Below are 19,950 nucleotides of genomic sequence, written 5' to 3' on the forward strand. Positions count from 1 at the left end.
AACTCTCTTTACCACTCCACTAACCTACGCAACTAGCTGCTTACTCTCAGCCTTCCTGAAACTCTTAACTTTTCAAGTTCCTACCAAACCAACTTTTCATCCTACCTTTAGCTGCCCCCCTCCTCTTTAATATTTTTCATCAATCCCAATTTACCAGGAGTACAATCTCAATTCAGCAATTTAGTTCACCTCCACGCTCCAGAGTTACCAGTAAAATTGACAATAAGAGTCATAGTCTCTATCTCATAAAAGATAAGAAGACTAAACTGATTAATAAACAGAAAGCATTTAGAAACACATCATGATACACAAAACATCTCGGTAACTGTTCTGTTAGCCGGTATTATTACTACTTACCACATTCCTTTCAACCAATGCTACCCTTTTCTTTTCTGTTCTCAAACTACCATCACAACAGTTTATAAGTGTGCTTGCCTCTGCTTTTCTTAAAACCTTCGCCAACACAATATTCCCTTCACCAATACAGGAAGTAAAATCTTTAACAGAAATAGTTAAGGCCAAGCTTGCCTGTTAGTAGAATAAAACTAAATGTACTCAACAAACAGTTAGGTGCACACATAGCATCATATGCTAAAAGAAAAGGACAGTAAGAATAAATCAGTGAAATGTTTTCAATTACCTTTCATAAAATTGTTTGGTTTTTCTTTTGTTTTGTCATCATCTGAATCCAAGTCAGTTTCAGATGCATGATCTGAGAAACAGTGGGACCCAGCAACAGGTTCACACTTCAAATTTCCTGACATCAGGCTTGTTGCCACTTTGTGACATCTACCATCTTTTCCATCTTCTTCAGATTCAGAGTCCTCTGAATCACTGAAGATCTTTGCTTTTTTAAGGAAAGCAGCATTCTTGCGCCCTGTGTTGTATTTCCTACCATTGTATTTTCTTGGTTCAGAATCTGCTTCCCTCTCTTCCCCTGAGATGCTCCCAGCCTTAAGTATCTGCCCAGAAGTCGACGGGCCAGCAGTTCTGTTATGTCCACTATCCGAACCATGACTTTTAGAGTCTTCCTCAGAGGACTCTATTTTAAGAAATTTTGTCTTAGAAGTTGCTGGAGTACGGCACTTGCACCCATTAGCATGCCGATGTTTCCGGACTACCTGCAGGTCGCTTTCTGACTCTGAATCTCCATTTTCAGATTCACTGACAGTGTTCTTGGCAGCATGAGAGCTGGGTGGTGATGGTACATTTTTTTCTTTTAGCTCCTCTTCTTCAATTTCTGACTTTAAGCTCTGATCGTCTTCAGAATTATATAATAACTTTTTTCTAGCTACAGCAGAAGCATTGCGGTGAGGCAGCTTACGGCCAGAACAGACACTTTCAGAGCTAGAATTCTCCTCTACATCACTCATCAGCTTTATCTTATTGGCAGCCACGGCAGCACACTTTCGTAGCACTTTCCGGTTATTTCCAGCTCGAGCTTTTAGACCTTCACCAGCCTCCAATGAATTGTTATCAGAGTCACTTAAATAGACCCTCTTTCGAGTAGCTTTTCTGCCACATCCATTTTCTAAAGAAACTGGACCTAGAAATAAAGTAATAATAAGATTAGAAAGGTCTTCCTTATTTCGACATTTTTAAAATGACTTTATTATTTTAGTACTGATGTTCTTTATATTTTACTGCCAAAACCAGATTTTATTTCTAAATCTAAAAGGCCTAAAGGAGGGGAAAAAAAATCAACAGTCCAGAAAGAAACCCACACATGTGGTCAATTTATTTACAACAACAGAGACAAGAAAACATAATGGGGAAAGGACAAGACTGTTCAATAAATGGTGCTGGAAAAACTAGGCAGCCACATGCAAAAGAAGGAACCTAGACTACTATCTTATACCACCACACACAAAAATTAACTCAAAATAGATTTAAGGCTTGAATGTAAAACCTGAAACTATAGAACTCCTAGAGAAATCGTAGGCGGTAAACTCCTTGACAATGGCCTTGTTGATGAATCTCTGAATGTGACACCAACAGAAGCAAAAATGAACAAATGGAACTAAATCATGAAACATAAAAGCTTCTGGCACAGCGAAGGAAATCATAAACTTCTACAACTCAAAGAGAATCCAATTCAAAACAGGCAGAGAACCTGAACAGACATTTTCCAAAAAGACATACAGATGGCCAACATGAAAAGATGCTCAACATCACTAATCATCAGGAAAATGTAAATCAAAACCACAATGAGGTATCAGGATAGCTACTACAAAAAGATAAGAAATAACAAGTGTTTGGAAGGTGTGAAGAAAAGGGAACCCTTTTACACTGCTGGTGGGGATGTCAGTCAGTGCAGCTGCTGTGGAAGACAGTGTAAAGGGGCCTCCAGAAATTAAAACTAGAACCACCATATGAGCCAGCTATTCCAATTTTGGGTATTTATCCAAAGAAAACAAAAACAATTCCAAAAGTTTGATGAACCTGCATGTTCACTGCAACATTATGTACAATAGTCAGGAATATGTAAACAAGTGGTGTCCATCAACAGATGAACGGACAAAGAAGATGTGATATTCAGATACAATGGAATACAATTCAGTCACAAGAATGGATTCTTGCCATTTGCAACAACACACAAGGACGGACAGCATTATGCTGAGTGAAATAAGTTAGAGAAAAATGATTTCATTTATATGTGCAATCTAAAAAACAAACAAAACCAAGCTCACAGATACAGACAACAGAGAAATGGGTGAAGGGGATCAAAAGGTCCAAACCTCCAATAAAATAAGTAAATACTGGGGATTTAATGTACGGCATGGTGACCATAGTTAATACTGTACTGTATGTTAAAAAGCTCTAAAAGAGTAAATCTTCAAAGTCCTCATCTCAAGAGAAAAATGAAAAGAAACTTTTGTAACTATAGATGGGGATGGATGGTAAGTAGACTTGTGGTCATTTCACAATGTACACAAACATCAAATCATTATGTTGTACACCTGAAACTAATATAATGTTATATGTCAGTTACACCTCAATTTTTTTAAAAGCCTAAGGAACACTTAATCATATGCAGGTGCATTAAATCAACAAACCATTCAATGTTTAGCTTTTGAATCTCTTGATACACGTTCCTCCAAAGCACCGCTAAGAGTCTCTTACCAGTTTTTCTTTGAGCAGCTCTGGTTCTGGTCACTCTGAGATTGCTTCTTCTGGCCAGCCTGCCACGTAAGGAGGGTTCATGAGCTCTTGAACTCTCTTTGCTTTCCTCTGAACTACTTGAAGCTGAAGATGATGAAGAGGAACCTAAGGAATCTTCCATTTCACTTTCTAAGAAAAATAAAGCATCAACAGTTCATTAATATATTCTACTACCTTTACACACATAAGGAGTTATTTCGTAACAAAAGACTTGGAGCAGATTTTTAAAATACTTAGAGTGCATTTTTTTTAATTGTTTGGAAAAAACCACTGATAAAATTTTGGAATCAAAAAGTACATAATCACTCTGAATCAAGTCTGTTTTCTTATTTCTGAAAGTAACATTATTACTCCTGGTTTGGACTCAGAAAAGACCATTTTTATATTTAATAAACTTCCATTTAAAAATTAAATTAGCCTCACTATCCACACTTCCTTCTGTTACTAAACGGACATTTCCAACAGAAAAGATCTGCCATTTCAAATCTAGCATTTCGAGTCTAGCATTTCTCTCTAGTTGCCCTTCCTAACAGTACAGTTGTACTGTTCAGCTCAAGAATGGTCATTTCTATATGCTTTAAAAAAAAATGGAAAAAGATAAATAATTTAAGTAGTACAGATTTTTTCCCCTTTCTATTCCCAATAAACAAGTGTATGTCTCAGTACAAGCACAAGATAGGGAACTCAAATTTCATGTTCCTTCATCCAGACTTACTTCTTACGTGCCTATCACAGAATGAAAACTTCATCAAAATGAGTGGGAACACTGTTAAAAGGCAAAATTTTACACCATTATACAACCATACTCCATGTTAGAGAAGAAAGTGGATGTTAGAAAAATGTTGGTCACCAAACTGTGTTTCTTCCTTTGAAACTGATCTGCTGTTTGTCTGCTTTGACTGTTCCTACTCTATTCCACTACCTACTACATTGACTGCTGCCAGATTCTTCCTCTTCTCTGCATATCACTGCCAAAATTATCCATCTTCTTAAAACAGAATTCATCGTGCGACTCCCGTATTCAACAAGGGACCCAGTTAAGGGATTCTTCTGCAAGGCTTGCCAGTCTCTAAAACATGGCGACATTCTACCTGCTTGATCCTATTATCTTACATTACAACAGTTATTATTGTATTATCCTCAAAATTCACCAATACCAAAACACATAAACACCACAGCCTTATCCACATAATGCTAGCTAAGGGCTAGCCTCAGCTATCCCTTATTGCTATTACCAAACAGCAATAATGTAAGTTAGAATTGACTAGGTCATCAGCCATAATTACCATGTCTTTTTCTATTTAAATGTCAAATTTTTTAAATTTAAATGTCAAAGTTTGCATACAATATGTGGTATTTATATCACATTATTTAACACGTGGAGAATTCAAATTTGCATAAAATGTGGCCGTATCATTTGCAAAGAACAGTATTTATGTTTGTTATTTTTGTCTCTTCCATTGAATATTAAGTTCCTTGAGTTGGGAAGGCCATGTCATATTTATTCCTTCATGTAAACCCACAGTAACTAGCAGTGCTAAACATCTGAGCACTCAGCAGTTGAATAAATAATTATCCCCTTCTCACCAGATAATGCAGAACCATTTGTTAGAGTGATAGTTCTATTTCTTCTTATTCTTTCTGATGATCCTGTTGAATCTGAAGAGTCACCAGAAGTAACGCCTGAAGACACACTAGCACTTGTCTTGTGGCTTGCAGAATAAGCTGCCTGACTTGAGGTAGACTGGGTAGGAGAACCTACCAACTCAGGCACTTCTCTTGTCTGAGATTTTAAACGCTTCTGCTTGCTATTTCTGGTCAAAGATATAAACAAAGGAAACAATACTTAACAAAACAGAAAATGCCTAAGTAAAATTGTATTACTGCTAAAAAAAAAAAATATTTTAGATCAAAACATTCATTAATAACATCTTAGTCTAGCATGGATTACTATTAATATTTTTACTCTAAATTTGATATCTTTTTATTACAAAGTGAAGTAATGAATAAATAATCCAAGTAAGAGAATTAGAGAAAATCACATTGAATACCTCAAATTCTTTTTAATGCTTAGGGGAGCCAATATTTATGCAATATAGGCATTTTTCACATTGTGAATCTGAATCTCAGTATGACCCAACTTTTTCTCTAGTGTCCTATTTATGTTTCTAAACATATAAAATTAAGAGGACAAATCAACCAAACCTGAACAGAGAGAACAGAGGCAAAAAGGAGGATGGGGAAGGTAGGAAAAAGTAAAGGGGGGATAAATGGTGATGGAAGGAGACTTGACTTGGGGTTGGTGAACACTCAATATAATGCACAGATGATATATTATAGAATTGTACCCTTTAAGCCTATATAATTTTATTAGCCAATGTCACCCTAATAAATTTAATTTAAAAAAAAAAAAAAAGAACAAAGAGGCTAATTTTTTTCCGAAGACAAACTGCTTCCATCTAAATGCTGATTCACCATGTTTGGCCCTTGAGCCATGGATTATAGGGAAAAGAGTGGAAGTTTAGAACAAGTTAATTGTTGAATTTACATTACAGATCCAGGTAAGGGGCTTTTTCAGAGTTTCTAAAGCATTTGAGCTAAAAGAAAACTATAATATTTTAAAGTAATAACTGTTTATATCATCATAATCAAGAAAATTCAAGCTTGTTACGTCAAAATTTTCACTTCCAATAATATCACCTGGAGGGCAGACCAATATAACAAAAAGAAATCATTATATACTTGTATTTATCATAAACTTAATTTTTAACTGTAGACAAGCTGGTAATACCTTAAGAGTGAAAGCTTTACCTTTTTATCCTATATTCTTCTAAACTGTTAGACTACTTTCTTGGTTCAAAGAGAAAGTAGAGTTTTGAAAAATAATAAACTCATATAATAACAGATATACCCAAACTCAGGATCATTTTATAAAATAAATGACCTACAGTTTTTAAAAATGTCAATCAGGAAGGCAAAAGTTACAAATAAAATTCCAGACTACAAAAGACTAAAGAGACAGAGCAACTACAAACCACTGCATAATCTAGGGGGGCAAAAACTGCCCTAAGAACATTATTGAGTTAACTACTGAACTATCAATAAAGTATGATTAGAACCTGTTCTTAGCAAATCCATGCAAAGTATTTAGGGGTAAACTAGCAGGATGTTAGAAATATTCATTGGAATGTTTTAAAAGGAAAAAAAGTTAACAAAATGTAAAGAATACACAGCAGTTTTCTGAATTCTTCAACTTTTTTGTAATTCTGAAATTATTTCAGAATAAAAAGTTAGAAAAATACATAGGGAAAGACTCAGAGTACTGTGTACTGTATGTACTTGAATTACAGTTGCAAAGAAGCTGAACACGTTCTTTATTGAATGAGTGTGGTTATGTTTTCAATGAGGCTCTGTTATTCTGTTATTCGGCGGGGGGGCGGGGGGGGGGTGCCACAGAGATTCAATGAATACATCACCAAATCATCTCATCCAGATAGCAAAAATATGACTGGCAAAATAATCCAAAAGAACCATTTCAGAACTCAGGAAAACAAAGGCATAGAACAAGTTTTAAAGTGTTTATTGAAGAAAAACTGCTGGATCTGGATCTAAGTAAAAACAGTGGCGTCTTTGGCATTTAGACTTGGGGCTGCTCCCAGTCACACAAACAGACCCCCAATTCTGTGGCTCTACAACCTTGATGATCAGATGAGCAGGCGGAGGTAGCTGGCCTGTTATGGGAGCTCCACAGAGAAGCTGCAGGCCAAGAGCACTGCACACACTGCCGCAATGCGGCGAGGCCAGTGGCTGCCCAAGGCTGCGCCCGTTCTGCGGCAAGAAAGAACTCAGCTGGAAGTTTAAAGGCGAAGGAGGCAGTCCCAGGAGTCTTAAAACATCTTCCTGGGGATGGGGAAGGGGACAGGGACAGTTCCACATATATTCAAGAAAGACTGGAGAGAATCCAGCTATTATTCATCCTTGGCTGCCCTTAAGACTCTCAAGTCTGGTAAAATATGAGCAAAAAAGTGAAGTTTACCCTATGTCATGCACAGACCCCTTTCAGAAAAGGGGCGTTACCTAAGTGTTTAAGCACAAATTTGACCAATGAGCTATGGTGAACAAGAGAAGACATCTAGAAAAACAGGCTCAAAAGACTTACAATTTTTTAAAAAGAGGCAAAGACTTTAGTGACTAAATACTGCAAGAAAGACAAACTATACCGAAATTGGTCTAGTCAGTTCACTGAACAAAACAAGCAGCAGCCTCTACCACTGAGGAAGATGGATCAGAATCCAGAGTTTTCTACGACAGCAACAACAAAACCTGGGACAGATGTGATTTCCAGAACTGCCAGATTATATTAAATATGCCCAGTTTTGCCCTGGCCAGGTAGCTCAGTTGGCTAGAGTGTGACCCTGATATGCGAAGGTTACAGGTTTGATCCCTGGTCAGGACGCATACAAGAAGCAATCAATAAATGCATAAATAAGTGAACAACAAATCGATGTCTCTCTCTCCCTCCCCTCTTCCTCTCTCAAAATCAATAAAAAAAGAAAAAGCTTAGTTTTCAACAAGAAAAATTACAAGACATACAAAAGAAACAGGAGTGTTTGTCCACATACAGAAAAAAGATACCACGAACAGGAACTGTCTCTGAGAGGACCCATATGAAAAACAAACAGTGACAAGCCTTGAAAATTCTCTGAGCAGACAAACCAGTTTAGCCATACAAATAAAACTAAATTTAGCTTATTTTTGCATAACTAACTTGACCTACATCACTTCTTGCTTATGCCTCTTGAAATCATAAGCAAAACTTGAACTGTTTCCCAAAGCTGACATTAGGTAAACACTGGAAAATCTAATATTATAATCAGTCATCATGAAGAATAAACAGTCACTGTTCTCACTCTATAAGCTGCTTTTTAACAATATACCCTGAGTCTCATTCCATGTTTTTGTTCGAGTGCTCTTTGTTTACAAAGTCTTTTTGGTTTGGGCACAATAAACTTACTAAATAATACTTCATTAATTCACTGGTTTTACTTCAGCTGTTTCTGAACATTTTGACTGGATATTTAAGTCAACAATTATGTTTGAAAACTAAGTAAATTCATGTTTACAGAATTAAAAGAAAATATGATGACACATAATATCAGTAAAGAGAGAGAAATAATAGAAAATAAACCAAATGGAAATTCTGGAGTTGAAAATTACAACTGAAAAAAATACACTGACATGGGCCCAAGGGCAGATTTGAGCCGGTACAAGAAACAGTGAATGTAAAGTTAGGTCAGTCAATAAGGATTACCCAGTCTGAAAAACATAAAGGAAAAATATGAGGGGAAAAAATGAAGAGGGCATCAGAGTTATACATACAGCAACTATGCATAAATGGAACACTAGAAAGAGAGGAAAAGGCCAAAAGGTATAAATATAAAGAAATATGGCTGAAAACCACCCAAGTCCGATGAAAAATATTACATATCCACAAAGCTAGACAAATTCCAAGACGGATAAACTCAAGGAAATCTACCTCTAAATACATTATATTTTGCTACCAGATAAAGAGAAAATCTGGAAAGCAGCAAGAGAAAAACACCACCACATATACAGAGGAGGAGATGCTTCAGTAAGCATAACAGCTGACTTCTCATCAGAAACAATGGAGGTGAGCAGGTAGTAGGATGAAATATTCAAAATACTTAAAAAGAAAAATACTGTGCTACCCTGGCTGGTGTGACTCAGTTGATTGAGTTCAGGCCTGCAAACAGAAAGGTCATTGGTTTGATAAGAGGGCACAGGCCTGGGTTGCAGGGCAGGTCCCCAGTCGCGGGGGAGGGTCAGAGGCAACCAACTGATGTACCTCTCACATATTGCTGTTTCTCACCCTTCCTCCCTTCCCTTCTCTCTAAAAAAATATATTAAAAAAACAAAACAAAACACTGCTAAGAATTCTATATCCAGCAAAATTAGTCTTAAATAATGAATGTGATATTAAGCTATTTCCAAACAAACACTAACAGAATTAATTGCTACCATGGCTCCCTTACAATATACACTAAAGTACTCCAGGCTGAAAAGAAGTGACACCAGAAGGTAACTCAGATCCACAAAAAGGAATAGAGACCACTAGAAAAGATAATTACATAGGTCAATATAAGTAACAGTATAAATACCTGATTTCTTAACTGATTTAAGACAACTGCATAAAACATAGCATAGAAAGATGTAATCTGTATATGACAATAACAGCACAAATAAGGGGGGTAAGGGAACCAAACTACAACAAAATTCTTATATCTTTAAGAATTAAATAGTATCAATCTGAAGTAGATTGTTTTGAATTGAAACGTACAGAGTAATGCCCAGAACATTCACAAAGAAACCCATCAAGGGTATAGTGAATATTCAAAATGTGCATGGAAACAAACTAAACATTTAACTCAATTTGCACATTCCAATACTTTAAAAATATCTTTAAGTTTTGTATTACTATAAGCTATGTAGTCAAAGATGACAATATAGATTAATATTAGAGAAAATAAACCCTGCATTTTATACTGTTTTCTTTACAATTAATTCTCAAAAATATGGTATATTAGACCTAATGGACATTTTCCCATATGAAATCAGATGCTCAATGGCCTTATATAGTAATCATTTTACTCTCTGCAATAAAAACAGAAAGTTTCTTATGCAAAAAACACTTTTATTCACTTATAAATTTTTTACAATTGATGATTTTCATTAAATGCTTATATATTTCACCCTGGCTGGTGAGGCTCAGTGGATTGAGCGCCAGCCTGCAAACCACAGGGCTGCCAGTTCAATTCCTGGTCAGGGCACAGGCCTGGGTTACAGGCCAGGCCCCCAGCTTAGTGTGAGAGGCAGCTAATCGATGTGTCCCTAGCACATTGATGATTCTCTTTCTCCCTCCCTTCCCCTCTGTCTAAAAGTAAATAAAATGTTTAAATGCTTATAAAGTTACATAATTACAAGTCAATGCACCAGCGCTATATACACATGGAACTTCCAATCCAGAGAAGGAGTGCTCTGAACATAGTCTACAATGATTGAGAATTTTTATCATAATAAAATTAAAGATGGTATTACAACCTGAAATTTTACAAAATCACATACAAAGCTGGCAAATCACCTGATACTTTTGTTAGCCTGATTGACACGGTTACAATTTTGCTGTCTCCTGAACCTCTGGCTTCTTCGAAGTTTTTCATTGAATTTTTGACCAATTTTAAAATCAGAGGATATTTTCTTCATTTTTTCTTCAAATAAAGCAGACAATCTCAAAGTCATACTGTAAATCTGTAAGAATATGAAAGCAAAACTATAACCACAAAATATCTTTAAAAGTATTTTTCTAAATAAGACTGTAATCAAGACTACTTGATTTATATTATATTGTATTATTATATTATATTACTGTTATAGATAATGGCTGTAACTGACTTTATTTTCCATCCCTTCCCTTTAATGACATCTGCAAGAGTCTGCAAAAGAGAGAAAGTATCTTGGCTTTTCCCATTTTCAAATCTACATGTACAAACCTAATGAAGTCCCCTTTTCCAAAAGTTAGATGAGAAGTTGGTTTTCAGATTGCTACTCAGGCAGAAAAATAGTGTCTCTTTGAGGCAAGAGAACTTTTACACCAGTCTCTACTGGAAATGTGACTCCCTTTGATACAGCTCTAAATATGAATTACAGACAATAACTTGCATTCATCAGAAGGTTGAAAATATGCCCTAAACTTTAATATATATGAAAAATTGTTTTAACAATTTTTATTATGAAATAACATCAAATCTTTAAAAGAACAGTAATGTGATGTTAAGTGCTACCATAAGTAACATTTGATATAGCTATGTATTTACAGAAATACTCTTTATTCGTCTGCAACCATTCCTCAAAATAAGTGCGGAAGTCTAATCAAAAGCTAATTATCAACCACTCTGATGCACGGGAAAGGAGAGTGGAGAACCTCTTACACTAGAGAACCTTTAAAAAAAAAAACATGTGAGATCACTGAATTTCGTACACAAGTCATATGTATACCATATAAATATAAAATAAATATATGTGGAATTTGTAATCACTGCTATAATCTTTGATATAATCCTTAGCAAGTATTTCTAATATGTTGTGCATATACTAAACTTATTCTTTTCAAACCTGAAGTCTAACATAAATCACCAATTTTAACATGCATGATTTTTTTCTCATAGTGTTTGAAACTGGATTATCTTATCACCATTTTCATGTTTTCTCATTAGCTTTTATATAAAATCAGTAACACATTTGAACTTAAAATAAACATTAACAAATACGGGTGCTAAAATTACCATGAAGAAGGGCCTGTATGAAAAACCCAGTTAGCACCATACACAATGGTGAAAGACTGGAAATCTTTCCCCAAGGTCAGGAATAAGACCAAGATGCCTGCTTTCACCAATGCTATTCAGCACTATACTTTAAATTCTAGCCAGAGCAATTAGACAATAAAAAAGAAATAAAAATCATTCAAACTGGAATTGTAGAATTAAACCTTTATCTCTTCACAGATGACATGATCCTATATATAACGCTCAGAGAATACACAAAAAGTTATCAGTGCTAAAAATGAATTCTGCAAAATTATAGGGTACAATAACACACAAGAATTAGTTGTATTTCTATACACCAACAATGAACAATCAAAAAAAAAAATTAAGAAAGCAACTGCATTTCAAATACCATCTAAAACAATAAACTGGGAATGAATTTAACCAAGGAGGTAGCAAGACTTGTCACTGAAAATTACAAAACTCTGCTGGAAGAAATGAGATCTAAATAAATGAAAAGACATCCCCTGTTAAGAAACAGGAAGATGTAATACCATATATACATTTGATGCAATCTCTATCAAAACTGCAAAGGACTTTTTCGGAATGTCAAAAACCATTCCTCAAATTCACAATGAATTTCAAGGGACCCTGAGTAGCCAAATCTTGAAAAAGAACAAAGTGTGAGGACTCACACCTCCTGATTTCAAAACTTACTACAAAGCTACAGTAAATAAAACACTGTGGTACTGACACACAGACAGACAAATACACACATACAAGACCAGTGAATACAACTGAGTTCAGAAATAAACCCATATATCTATAACCAATTAATTTTCAAAAATGGTGCCAAGTTTATTCAATGGAAAGACAATAGTCTCTTCAATAGATGGTGCGGGGACAAATCTATTTCTACCTTACACCATATACAAATATTAACTCTCTATGGATCAACAACTTAAATGTAAGAGCTAGACCACAAAACTCATAGAAGAACACATAGGGGTGAACCTTTACAACACTGGATTTAACCATGGATCCTTAGAAATAAAAACAAAAGCACACAACACTGCCCCCCCCCAAAAAAAAAGATTAAATAGGCATCATCAAAATGGGAAACTTTTATACATCAAAGGACATTATGAACAAGTGAAAAGACAAACTATAGAATGAGAGAAAATATCTGGAAAACATTTATGTGACAAAGATTTAATATCCAGAACACAGTAACAAATTCCTACAACTCAACAAAAAGACAAAACAAATCCAATTATAAAATGGGCAAAGCACTTAGATATTTCTCCAAAGAAGATACACAAGTGGCTGATAAGCACATGAAAAGATGTACAATATTAGTGTATTGGCTATATTCTCTTATTTTCTGTACTCTTTTAAGAGTTTATTTATTTTTAGAGAGAGGGGAAGCAGGGGACAGAGAGGGAAACTCTGATGTGCGAGAGAAACACTGGTGTGCACGAGAAACATCAATGGGTTGCTTCTCACACGCCCTCAGCGGGGGACCTGGCAGGCAACCCACGCATGTGCCCTGACTGGGAATCAAACCAGGGAACTTCTGGTTTGCAACCAGTTGGAAATTTGATCCTGGAGAGACTGCCCCCCACCATAGCTAGCTAATTCCTAGAGCTAGCAAAGGATTCTCTTAAAAGTATGCCTTTGATATACAAAACAATCAATCCAGAGTTCCTACCCCTAATTCCTTATCATGATAAACTCTCACATACCAAGCCAACATTCCACTCCCCCAATCCTAAATCACCCCAGAGCCAGGAACCAGACATCCAGAGACCACCCCAGTAAGCCAAAGATACACTAAATATTCAAGCTAGCCAATCCTAAAAACTCTCTACTTTGCCCTGCCTTCTTGTGAAAACCTCAATACTACAGGGTCTGTGCTACAATCATCCCTTTCCTCTCCTCTGCCTACTGACCAAGGCTGGTCCACCCCGATATGGCCGTACATGGTGAGTCATGCCTCCTTGTTCTAGGAATCTGTCAGTATAAACTTATCCCTTAATGGCAGTCTTTTCCGTATTTGCATGTCCTGCCATACTTGATTAAAATAAATCCCAGGTACAACCTGTAATAAGTCATAAGAGAAATGCAAATCAAAACCACAATGAAAGCCCAGGCTGCCATGGCTCAGTGGATCGAGCACAAGCCTGCAAACCAAAAAGTCGCTGGTTCAATTCCCAGTCAGAGCACATGCCTGTGTTATGGGCCAGGCCCATGGCTGGGGCTTGTGAGAGGCAACCACATTGATGTTTCTTTCACACATCAGTGTTTCTTTCTCTCCCTCTCTGTCTCCTTCCCTTCCCCTCTAAAAAGTAAATAAAATCTTTAAGTTCTCACCCTCTCTCCCTCCTTCCCTCTCCCTCTCTCTCTCCCTTCCTCCCTCCCTCTCTCTTTTTCTCTATCTCAGATAATACTTCACGCTCACTAGGATGGCTACAATTAAAAATGAGCTCCGGCTAGTGTGGCTCAGTGGGCTGAGTGCCGGCCTGCGAACCAGAAGGTTGCCAGTTGGATTCCCACTCAGGTCACATGCCTGGGTTGGAGGCCAGGTCCCCATTAGGGGGCGAGCAAGAAGCAACCACACATTTATGTTTCATTCCCTCTCTCTCTCCTTCCTCTCATCTCTCTCTAAAAATAAATACAATTTTTTTAAAATAATGACAAATGTTGGCAAGGGTGTAGAGAAACTGGAATCCTCATACATTTCTGGGGGGAATGTAAAATGATACAGCCAGAATGGAACACAGTTTGGTGGTTCCTGAAAAAGCTAAACATACAATTAATTACCCTATGAACCAGCAATTCCACACTTAGGTGTTTACCAAAGGGAATTGAGGACTAGAACTCTTATAGATACCTGTATTGCAGTATTCACTGCAGCATTAATCATAATAGTGAAAAATAGCTCCAGTGTCCATCAAGAGAAAAATAGATAAAATGTCATATACCCACCCAACCCATACAAATGGACAATTATTCAGTCATAAAAAGAAATAGCTATGATACATGCTATAAAATGGATGAACCTTTAAGACATTATGAAAAAGTAAAAAGCTACACTTACAGAAGGACAAATTGTATTATTCAACTTATATGAAATATCTAGAATAGGCAAATTCTTAGAGATAGAAAGTAGATTAGAGGCTACCAAAGGCTGAGGGAAGGGAAGAATGCGGAGTTATTGTTTAATGGTTATAGAGTTTCTGTTTGGGGTGATAAAATAGTTTTAGAAACAGCAGTAATGTTTAAATAATACTGTGAATGTAATTAATGCCACTAAATTATACCCTTAAAATGGTTAAAATTATACATTTTATATTATATAGATTGATCACAATTTTGAAAATTTGATAATGTAATAAACCATTAAATTCTACACTGTAAATGGTTAACTGTAGAGTATAAATCCTCAAACATATGTTTACAACAAAAGGAGAAAGACATGAAGGAAATTTATTTTCTTTCTAGAAAGAAAGTCTCACAAATGGTGAATACTGACAGTAACACAAGCCTGAAAAATTTAGACTTGAATGTTAAACTGATGCAATAAGCAATTTGGATACTGAATGCAAGAGTTCTCAAATTGAGACAAGAATGAATAATGCAGAAGTCTGGTAAAAGTACTGAGGGGAAAGTGAAATTAAGACAAAATGATTAACAGTGAGTGTCACTGATGACAGAGAAAGTATTCTATCAAGCAAGCGCTTTACTTTAAAAGCTTCTCAAATTAATGCTGTTTTTTAAAATTAACCAGCACCTTGGCCACACGGGTTTGTGTTCTTTGTAAAAATTCCCTGACAGTATATGTGCTCTTTTGTATATTTATTACGCTTCAACGAGTTTTGAAAACTTACCCAACATACAACTTTTTAAACAAAGATTTAGGAATGTATTCCATATTTGTATTCTTAAATAATCCGATAGTTTGTGCACTTCTTTGGATCCAAAATACTAGTTTACATCAGTAGTCCCACTCCCACCTTCAGACTTTCCTTTTCTTACTTTTAATATTCTTCCAGGTCTATCAGTAAATTTTCAACCCACTTTTCAAGATTTCCATCGGTATGAAAATACGTATTTTTCCCATTCTACATATCAAATTTAAATTTGTTCATTTTTCATTGAGGCCCTCACCCACCAAACCTCATTTGCTTATAAAATTTGAGGAAAGATAAACATTAATTATTGTGATGTAGCAATGGCAGATATTTGGTCAATGACAGAAACTCTATTTTCAATAGAGGTCCTGCTCTACTCACTTCATCTTTAATGTTCCAACCTGTACCAGCCAAAAGACAATCATCTACACAGATCACACTCTTTTCTTCTTATAAACCATTTTTAAATTACCTTTGATCTTTTGTTTGGTGTATATGCTTTTGCATTGCTAAATATCAACCGGATGTCTTTGCAAAATTCCAAAGGGCTGTCATAATTTTCTGCTTCCAAAGTTTCCCTTACTGTTCCAAAATCCATTGGCGTATCTATAATATCTCTGTAGTCCTAGGTTTTAAAAACAATAATTAGTTCAGAGATTTCATTCCTGATTTTAGAAATTTGAGTGCATGAGGTCTCTAAGATACTCCAAATTGAACTGAAAAGAAAAAAATAAAAGCTTAAGAATCATTAATTTTTTTTTTTTTTTAAAAAAGACCCACACATAGAGAGACAAGGTAAGAAAATACACCAAAATGTTATACTTGGTAGCAGGACATGGACTAGTTATTTTCTTTTTTTTTTTTTTCCTCCCCCACATTATAAGAAGAAGTTTATTTAGAAAGTTACAAAGGTAGCAGAAGTGAGCCAGCTAGGCTGTGTAGACTCAGGAAACCACTTACAGAAGCAAAGGAAGGGCTCTTGGAGATTTAGCAGAGGGAAAGCAAAGGCAGCATTCCTCGGGGTCAGGGGTGTAGAGGAGGGCAGGGAAAGGCACAGACATGCTCCCTAGAGGGTCATTTTCCTTTCCCTTATTACTGGAGTGGAAACACTTTTTTTAAATTCTCACTCTAGGATATATGTTTATTGATTTTAGAGAAGGTAGGTGCACAGGGGGAGGGAGAAAGAGAGACAGGGACAGACAGACAGACAGAGCAAATGTGAGAGAGAAACATCGACAGGTTACCTATGTGTCCCTACTGGGGGATCAAACCTGCAACCCAGGCATGTGCCCTGACCAGGAATCAAATCCACAACCTTTTTGTGCACAGGATGGCACTCCAACTAACTGAGCCACCTAGCCAGGGCGACAGAGACACTTTTTATCTAATTTATCATTTTCCTGGAGCTGGCCCTACTGAGGTTATAGGTGCCATGTAGAATCCTCCCATTATCATGTAACTGACTTAGTGGTAAGAGAAAAAGCTAACATCAAGCCTAGACATCTTACTCTTTAAAAGTTTCATTTAGCCCTGGCTGGTGTTGCTCAGTGGACTGAGCACCAGTTTGCAAATTAAAGGGTTGCCGGTTCAATCCTAAATCAGGGCACATGCCTGGGTTGCAGGCCAGGTCCCCAGTAGGTAGCACACGAGAGGCAACCAAACAGTGATGTTTCTCTCCCTCTCTTTCTCCCTCCCTTCCCCTCAGTCTAAAAATAAATAAATAAAATCTAATTTTAAAAAAGTTTAACTTAAATACATCCACCCCCATCTCCTCTACACAAAGTAAGAAAAGCCCCAAACAGTCAAACAATGGCAACTTACTGGATATTCAACCAAATCAACAGGTTGTCTAAATGGTTCAGAATCTTCACATTGAAAAATTAAGTTCACTAGTTCCTTACATTGTTTCTTCCAGTTGCTTTCAACATAGTTGGCTGATTTGCTGCTCCTTTTTTTCCAATCATGGACCTAAAAATATATTCACAATATTAAAACTATTTTCAGTGTTGGAAAGTGACACTATAATGTGGTATTCGCTTTTCTATCTACTTGGAAAAAATCCACTCTCCTGTAAAAATCCAGTAATGTCACTTATATTACTCCAGAAACATTTTTTATTCCAGCACTTAACTCCCATGTTTAGAAAATGTTTTCACAGAATTTGAAATATGACGCAGAGATGTCTACACCCTTAATCCCAAGAACCTGTGACCATGTCACTTTACATGGTAAAAGGGAATCTGTATGTGACTACAGGTATGAACTTGAGATAGGGAAACTGTCCTGGATTATCAGGGTGGGCCCAATGTAATCACAAGGGTCTTATAAGAGGGAGGCAGAGGGTCAGAGGCGGAGACTGGAAGAGGTCCTGCTAATGACCTGAAGAGGGAAGCAGGGGGCCCTCTTCAAGAGCTTCTACAAGATGGAAAATGCCAGGAAACAAATTCTACCCTAGAGCTTCCAGCACAGCCATGCTGACACCTGGATTTTAGCCCAGTGAGACTCATGTCAAACTTCTAATTTACAGAACTGTAACATAGTATTTTTGTTATTTAAGCCACTAGATTTGTAATTTGTTAGAGCAGTCACAGCAAACAAATTCTGAACAGGTACTAATCATTTGGGAGAACTATATGAAAACAACAGATCAGACAATAGTACTTCAAGTCTAACTTTTCAATGTTATCTGGGGCAAGCATATTATGAAAATTGTTATAAAAAGCTCAAGTGTAAGCAACATTTAGATGAAATTTAAAACATTAACATTTTTTAGCATTTTCAGATTAATAACCTTAACTTTAATTAACATACTACATTAAAACTTCAAGAGCTCTGCTGGTCTCACCACAATTCTAACTACCCAGTATCTAAAATATTTCCATACATCCCCCAACTAATCCTCATTTAAAAAAAGTTTCAATGACCAAATGCTAGTTAATTTTTTCCCTTGAAAGGTCTCATCATCTTCCTGTCCTCTCCATTCCAAGCAAACTCTGTTCTTGACTAAGTTCCCATCCTTTATTCCTAGATTCTTGTAAGACTCCTAACTCTCTTCCTTTCCTATCTTCTTTTTCTTTTACAGATTTTATTTATTTATTTTTAGAGAGGGGGAAGAATGGGAGAAAGGAGAGAAACATCAGTGTGCCAGAGAAAACATCAATCTGGTGCCTCTCTCATACGGTCCTCCAACCAGGGACGTGGCCTACAACCCAGGCATGTGCCCTGACCAGGAATCGAACCAGCAACCTTTCAGTTTGCAAAATAACACTCAACTCACTGACCTACACCAGTCAGGGCTACTACCTATCTTCTTATCCCTCAAAATCTATTTATCTATTTTGGCTGTGCAGTTGATTCTATACTTCAAATGAAAACCTTGGTTTTCAGTATCACCGTAATCTGCTCCCAAAATTACGGTCAGACACAGTCACTTCACTCCTTCCAACATTCAACCTCTATATCAGTCAGGCCAGTGCCCTCAGGAGCCCAATGACATGCCACATTTCCCTCTTTTTTCAGCTTGGATCCTAATATCCCCTACTTTTTGACTGCTCAAATGCCATCTCATTCTGAGAACATAGTTCAAATCCCAACTCTTCCACTAAACCTTAACTATCTAGCTTTCAGAGGTTGCCCCCTTTCTCTTACAAAATATCCCCTATCTACACCAATGTAACTTTCCAAAGACAACACTTAAAATCTGAGGTTGATTTTAAATAAAGAATAAGCAAACCACAAATGTCAATCACACAGATTAACTTACTCTCCTTCCAGAAGATGTTTTAGGAAGATCACTATCATCCTAGAATAAAAATGAGAGCACTTTTAAGTGTTAATATTCTCATTAGAAATATAATAATCTTAACTTTAAAAGTATATGAAAGATAGGGTTGTAACTTGTTAAAATCTCAAAATACAGACTATTATCAGATGATCTTTGTGGCATGCAGTCTCCAACAAACCAAACATCCTTAATAACCCTTTACATTCCCTCACAACATGCACTAATTCCAAAATATAGCTATAAAACCCAGCTTTAAATTTGTGTTTTACCTCTGTTCATAGAGTCTCCTACAATGCCTGTATTTCATACTCTCCACATTTTCTTATTCCCTAAATCTAGATGCATTTTTATTCCAATATAAATTAGCATGAAAATCAGTGTACTACAATAAAAGTTTGTGTAGAAATTACACAGTATCATTTTTTAAGAACATCTTCTCTGCCACCAATCCAACCAGCCTGATTCTGTAAGTAGTACAACATCACTGATATCTGCCTCACTGACACTTTAAGACCTTCTTGAATGAGGAACTTTAGGGTAATGGTGAGCATGGTAAAGCTCATTAATTTTTAATTACAATTAGATCCAATTCTCAGATATTGGTTTTACAGAAAATATTTCCAAGGTACTTCTTTAACACGGCTTTCTCTAGCTAAATTTGGAAAGAGAACATATTCCACACCTAAGTTATTCACTTAGATGTATTTTGTTTGATATATTGATATCAGTTATTGGCTAACACAAATTACAA

At 36.3% G+C, this 19,950-nt stretch overlaps 1 protein-coding gene across 3 annotated transcripts in view; it reads right to left on the minus strand.

The window, feature by feature from the left end:
* The window catches only part of BRWD1 (bromodomain and WD repeat domain containing 1), a 111,375-nt gene that overhangs the window by 11,867 nt on the left and 79,558 nt on the right, over positions 1–19,950 (minus strand). For all 3 annotated transcript variants that reach the window (XM_054578409.1, XM_054578400.1, XM_054578390.1), the window contains exons 34-40: positions 19,179–19,217; positions 17,237–17,383; positions 15,888–16,040; positions 10,322–10,488; positions 4,750–4,976; positions 3,124–3,291; positions 641–1,546 (exon numbers count right to left, since the gene is read on the minus strand). In XM_054578409.1, coding sequence (XP_054434384.1) covers positions 641–1,546; positions 3,124–3,291; positions 4,750–4,976; positions 10,322–10,488; positions 15,888–16,040; positions 17,237–17,383; positions 19,179–19,217 — 1,807 coding nt within the window. The remainder of the gene's footprint in view (positions 1–640; positions 1,547–3,123; positions 3,292–4,749; positions 4,977–10,321; positions 10,489–15,887; positions 16,041–17,236; positions 17,384–19,178; positions 19,218–19,950) is intronic.

The sequence above is a fragment of the Pteronotus mesoamericanus genome, unplaced genomic scaffold (genome assembly GCF_021234165.1).
Source record: "Pteronotus mesoamericanus isolate MK-2021 breed Mesoamerican mustached bat unplaced genomic scaffold, CSHL_Meso_final contig_116, whole genome shotgun sequence".
Taxonomy (NCBI): domain Eukaryota; kingdom Metazoa; phylum Chordata; class Mammalia; order Chiroptera; family Mormoopidae; genus Pteronotus; species Pteronotus mesoamericanus.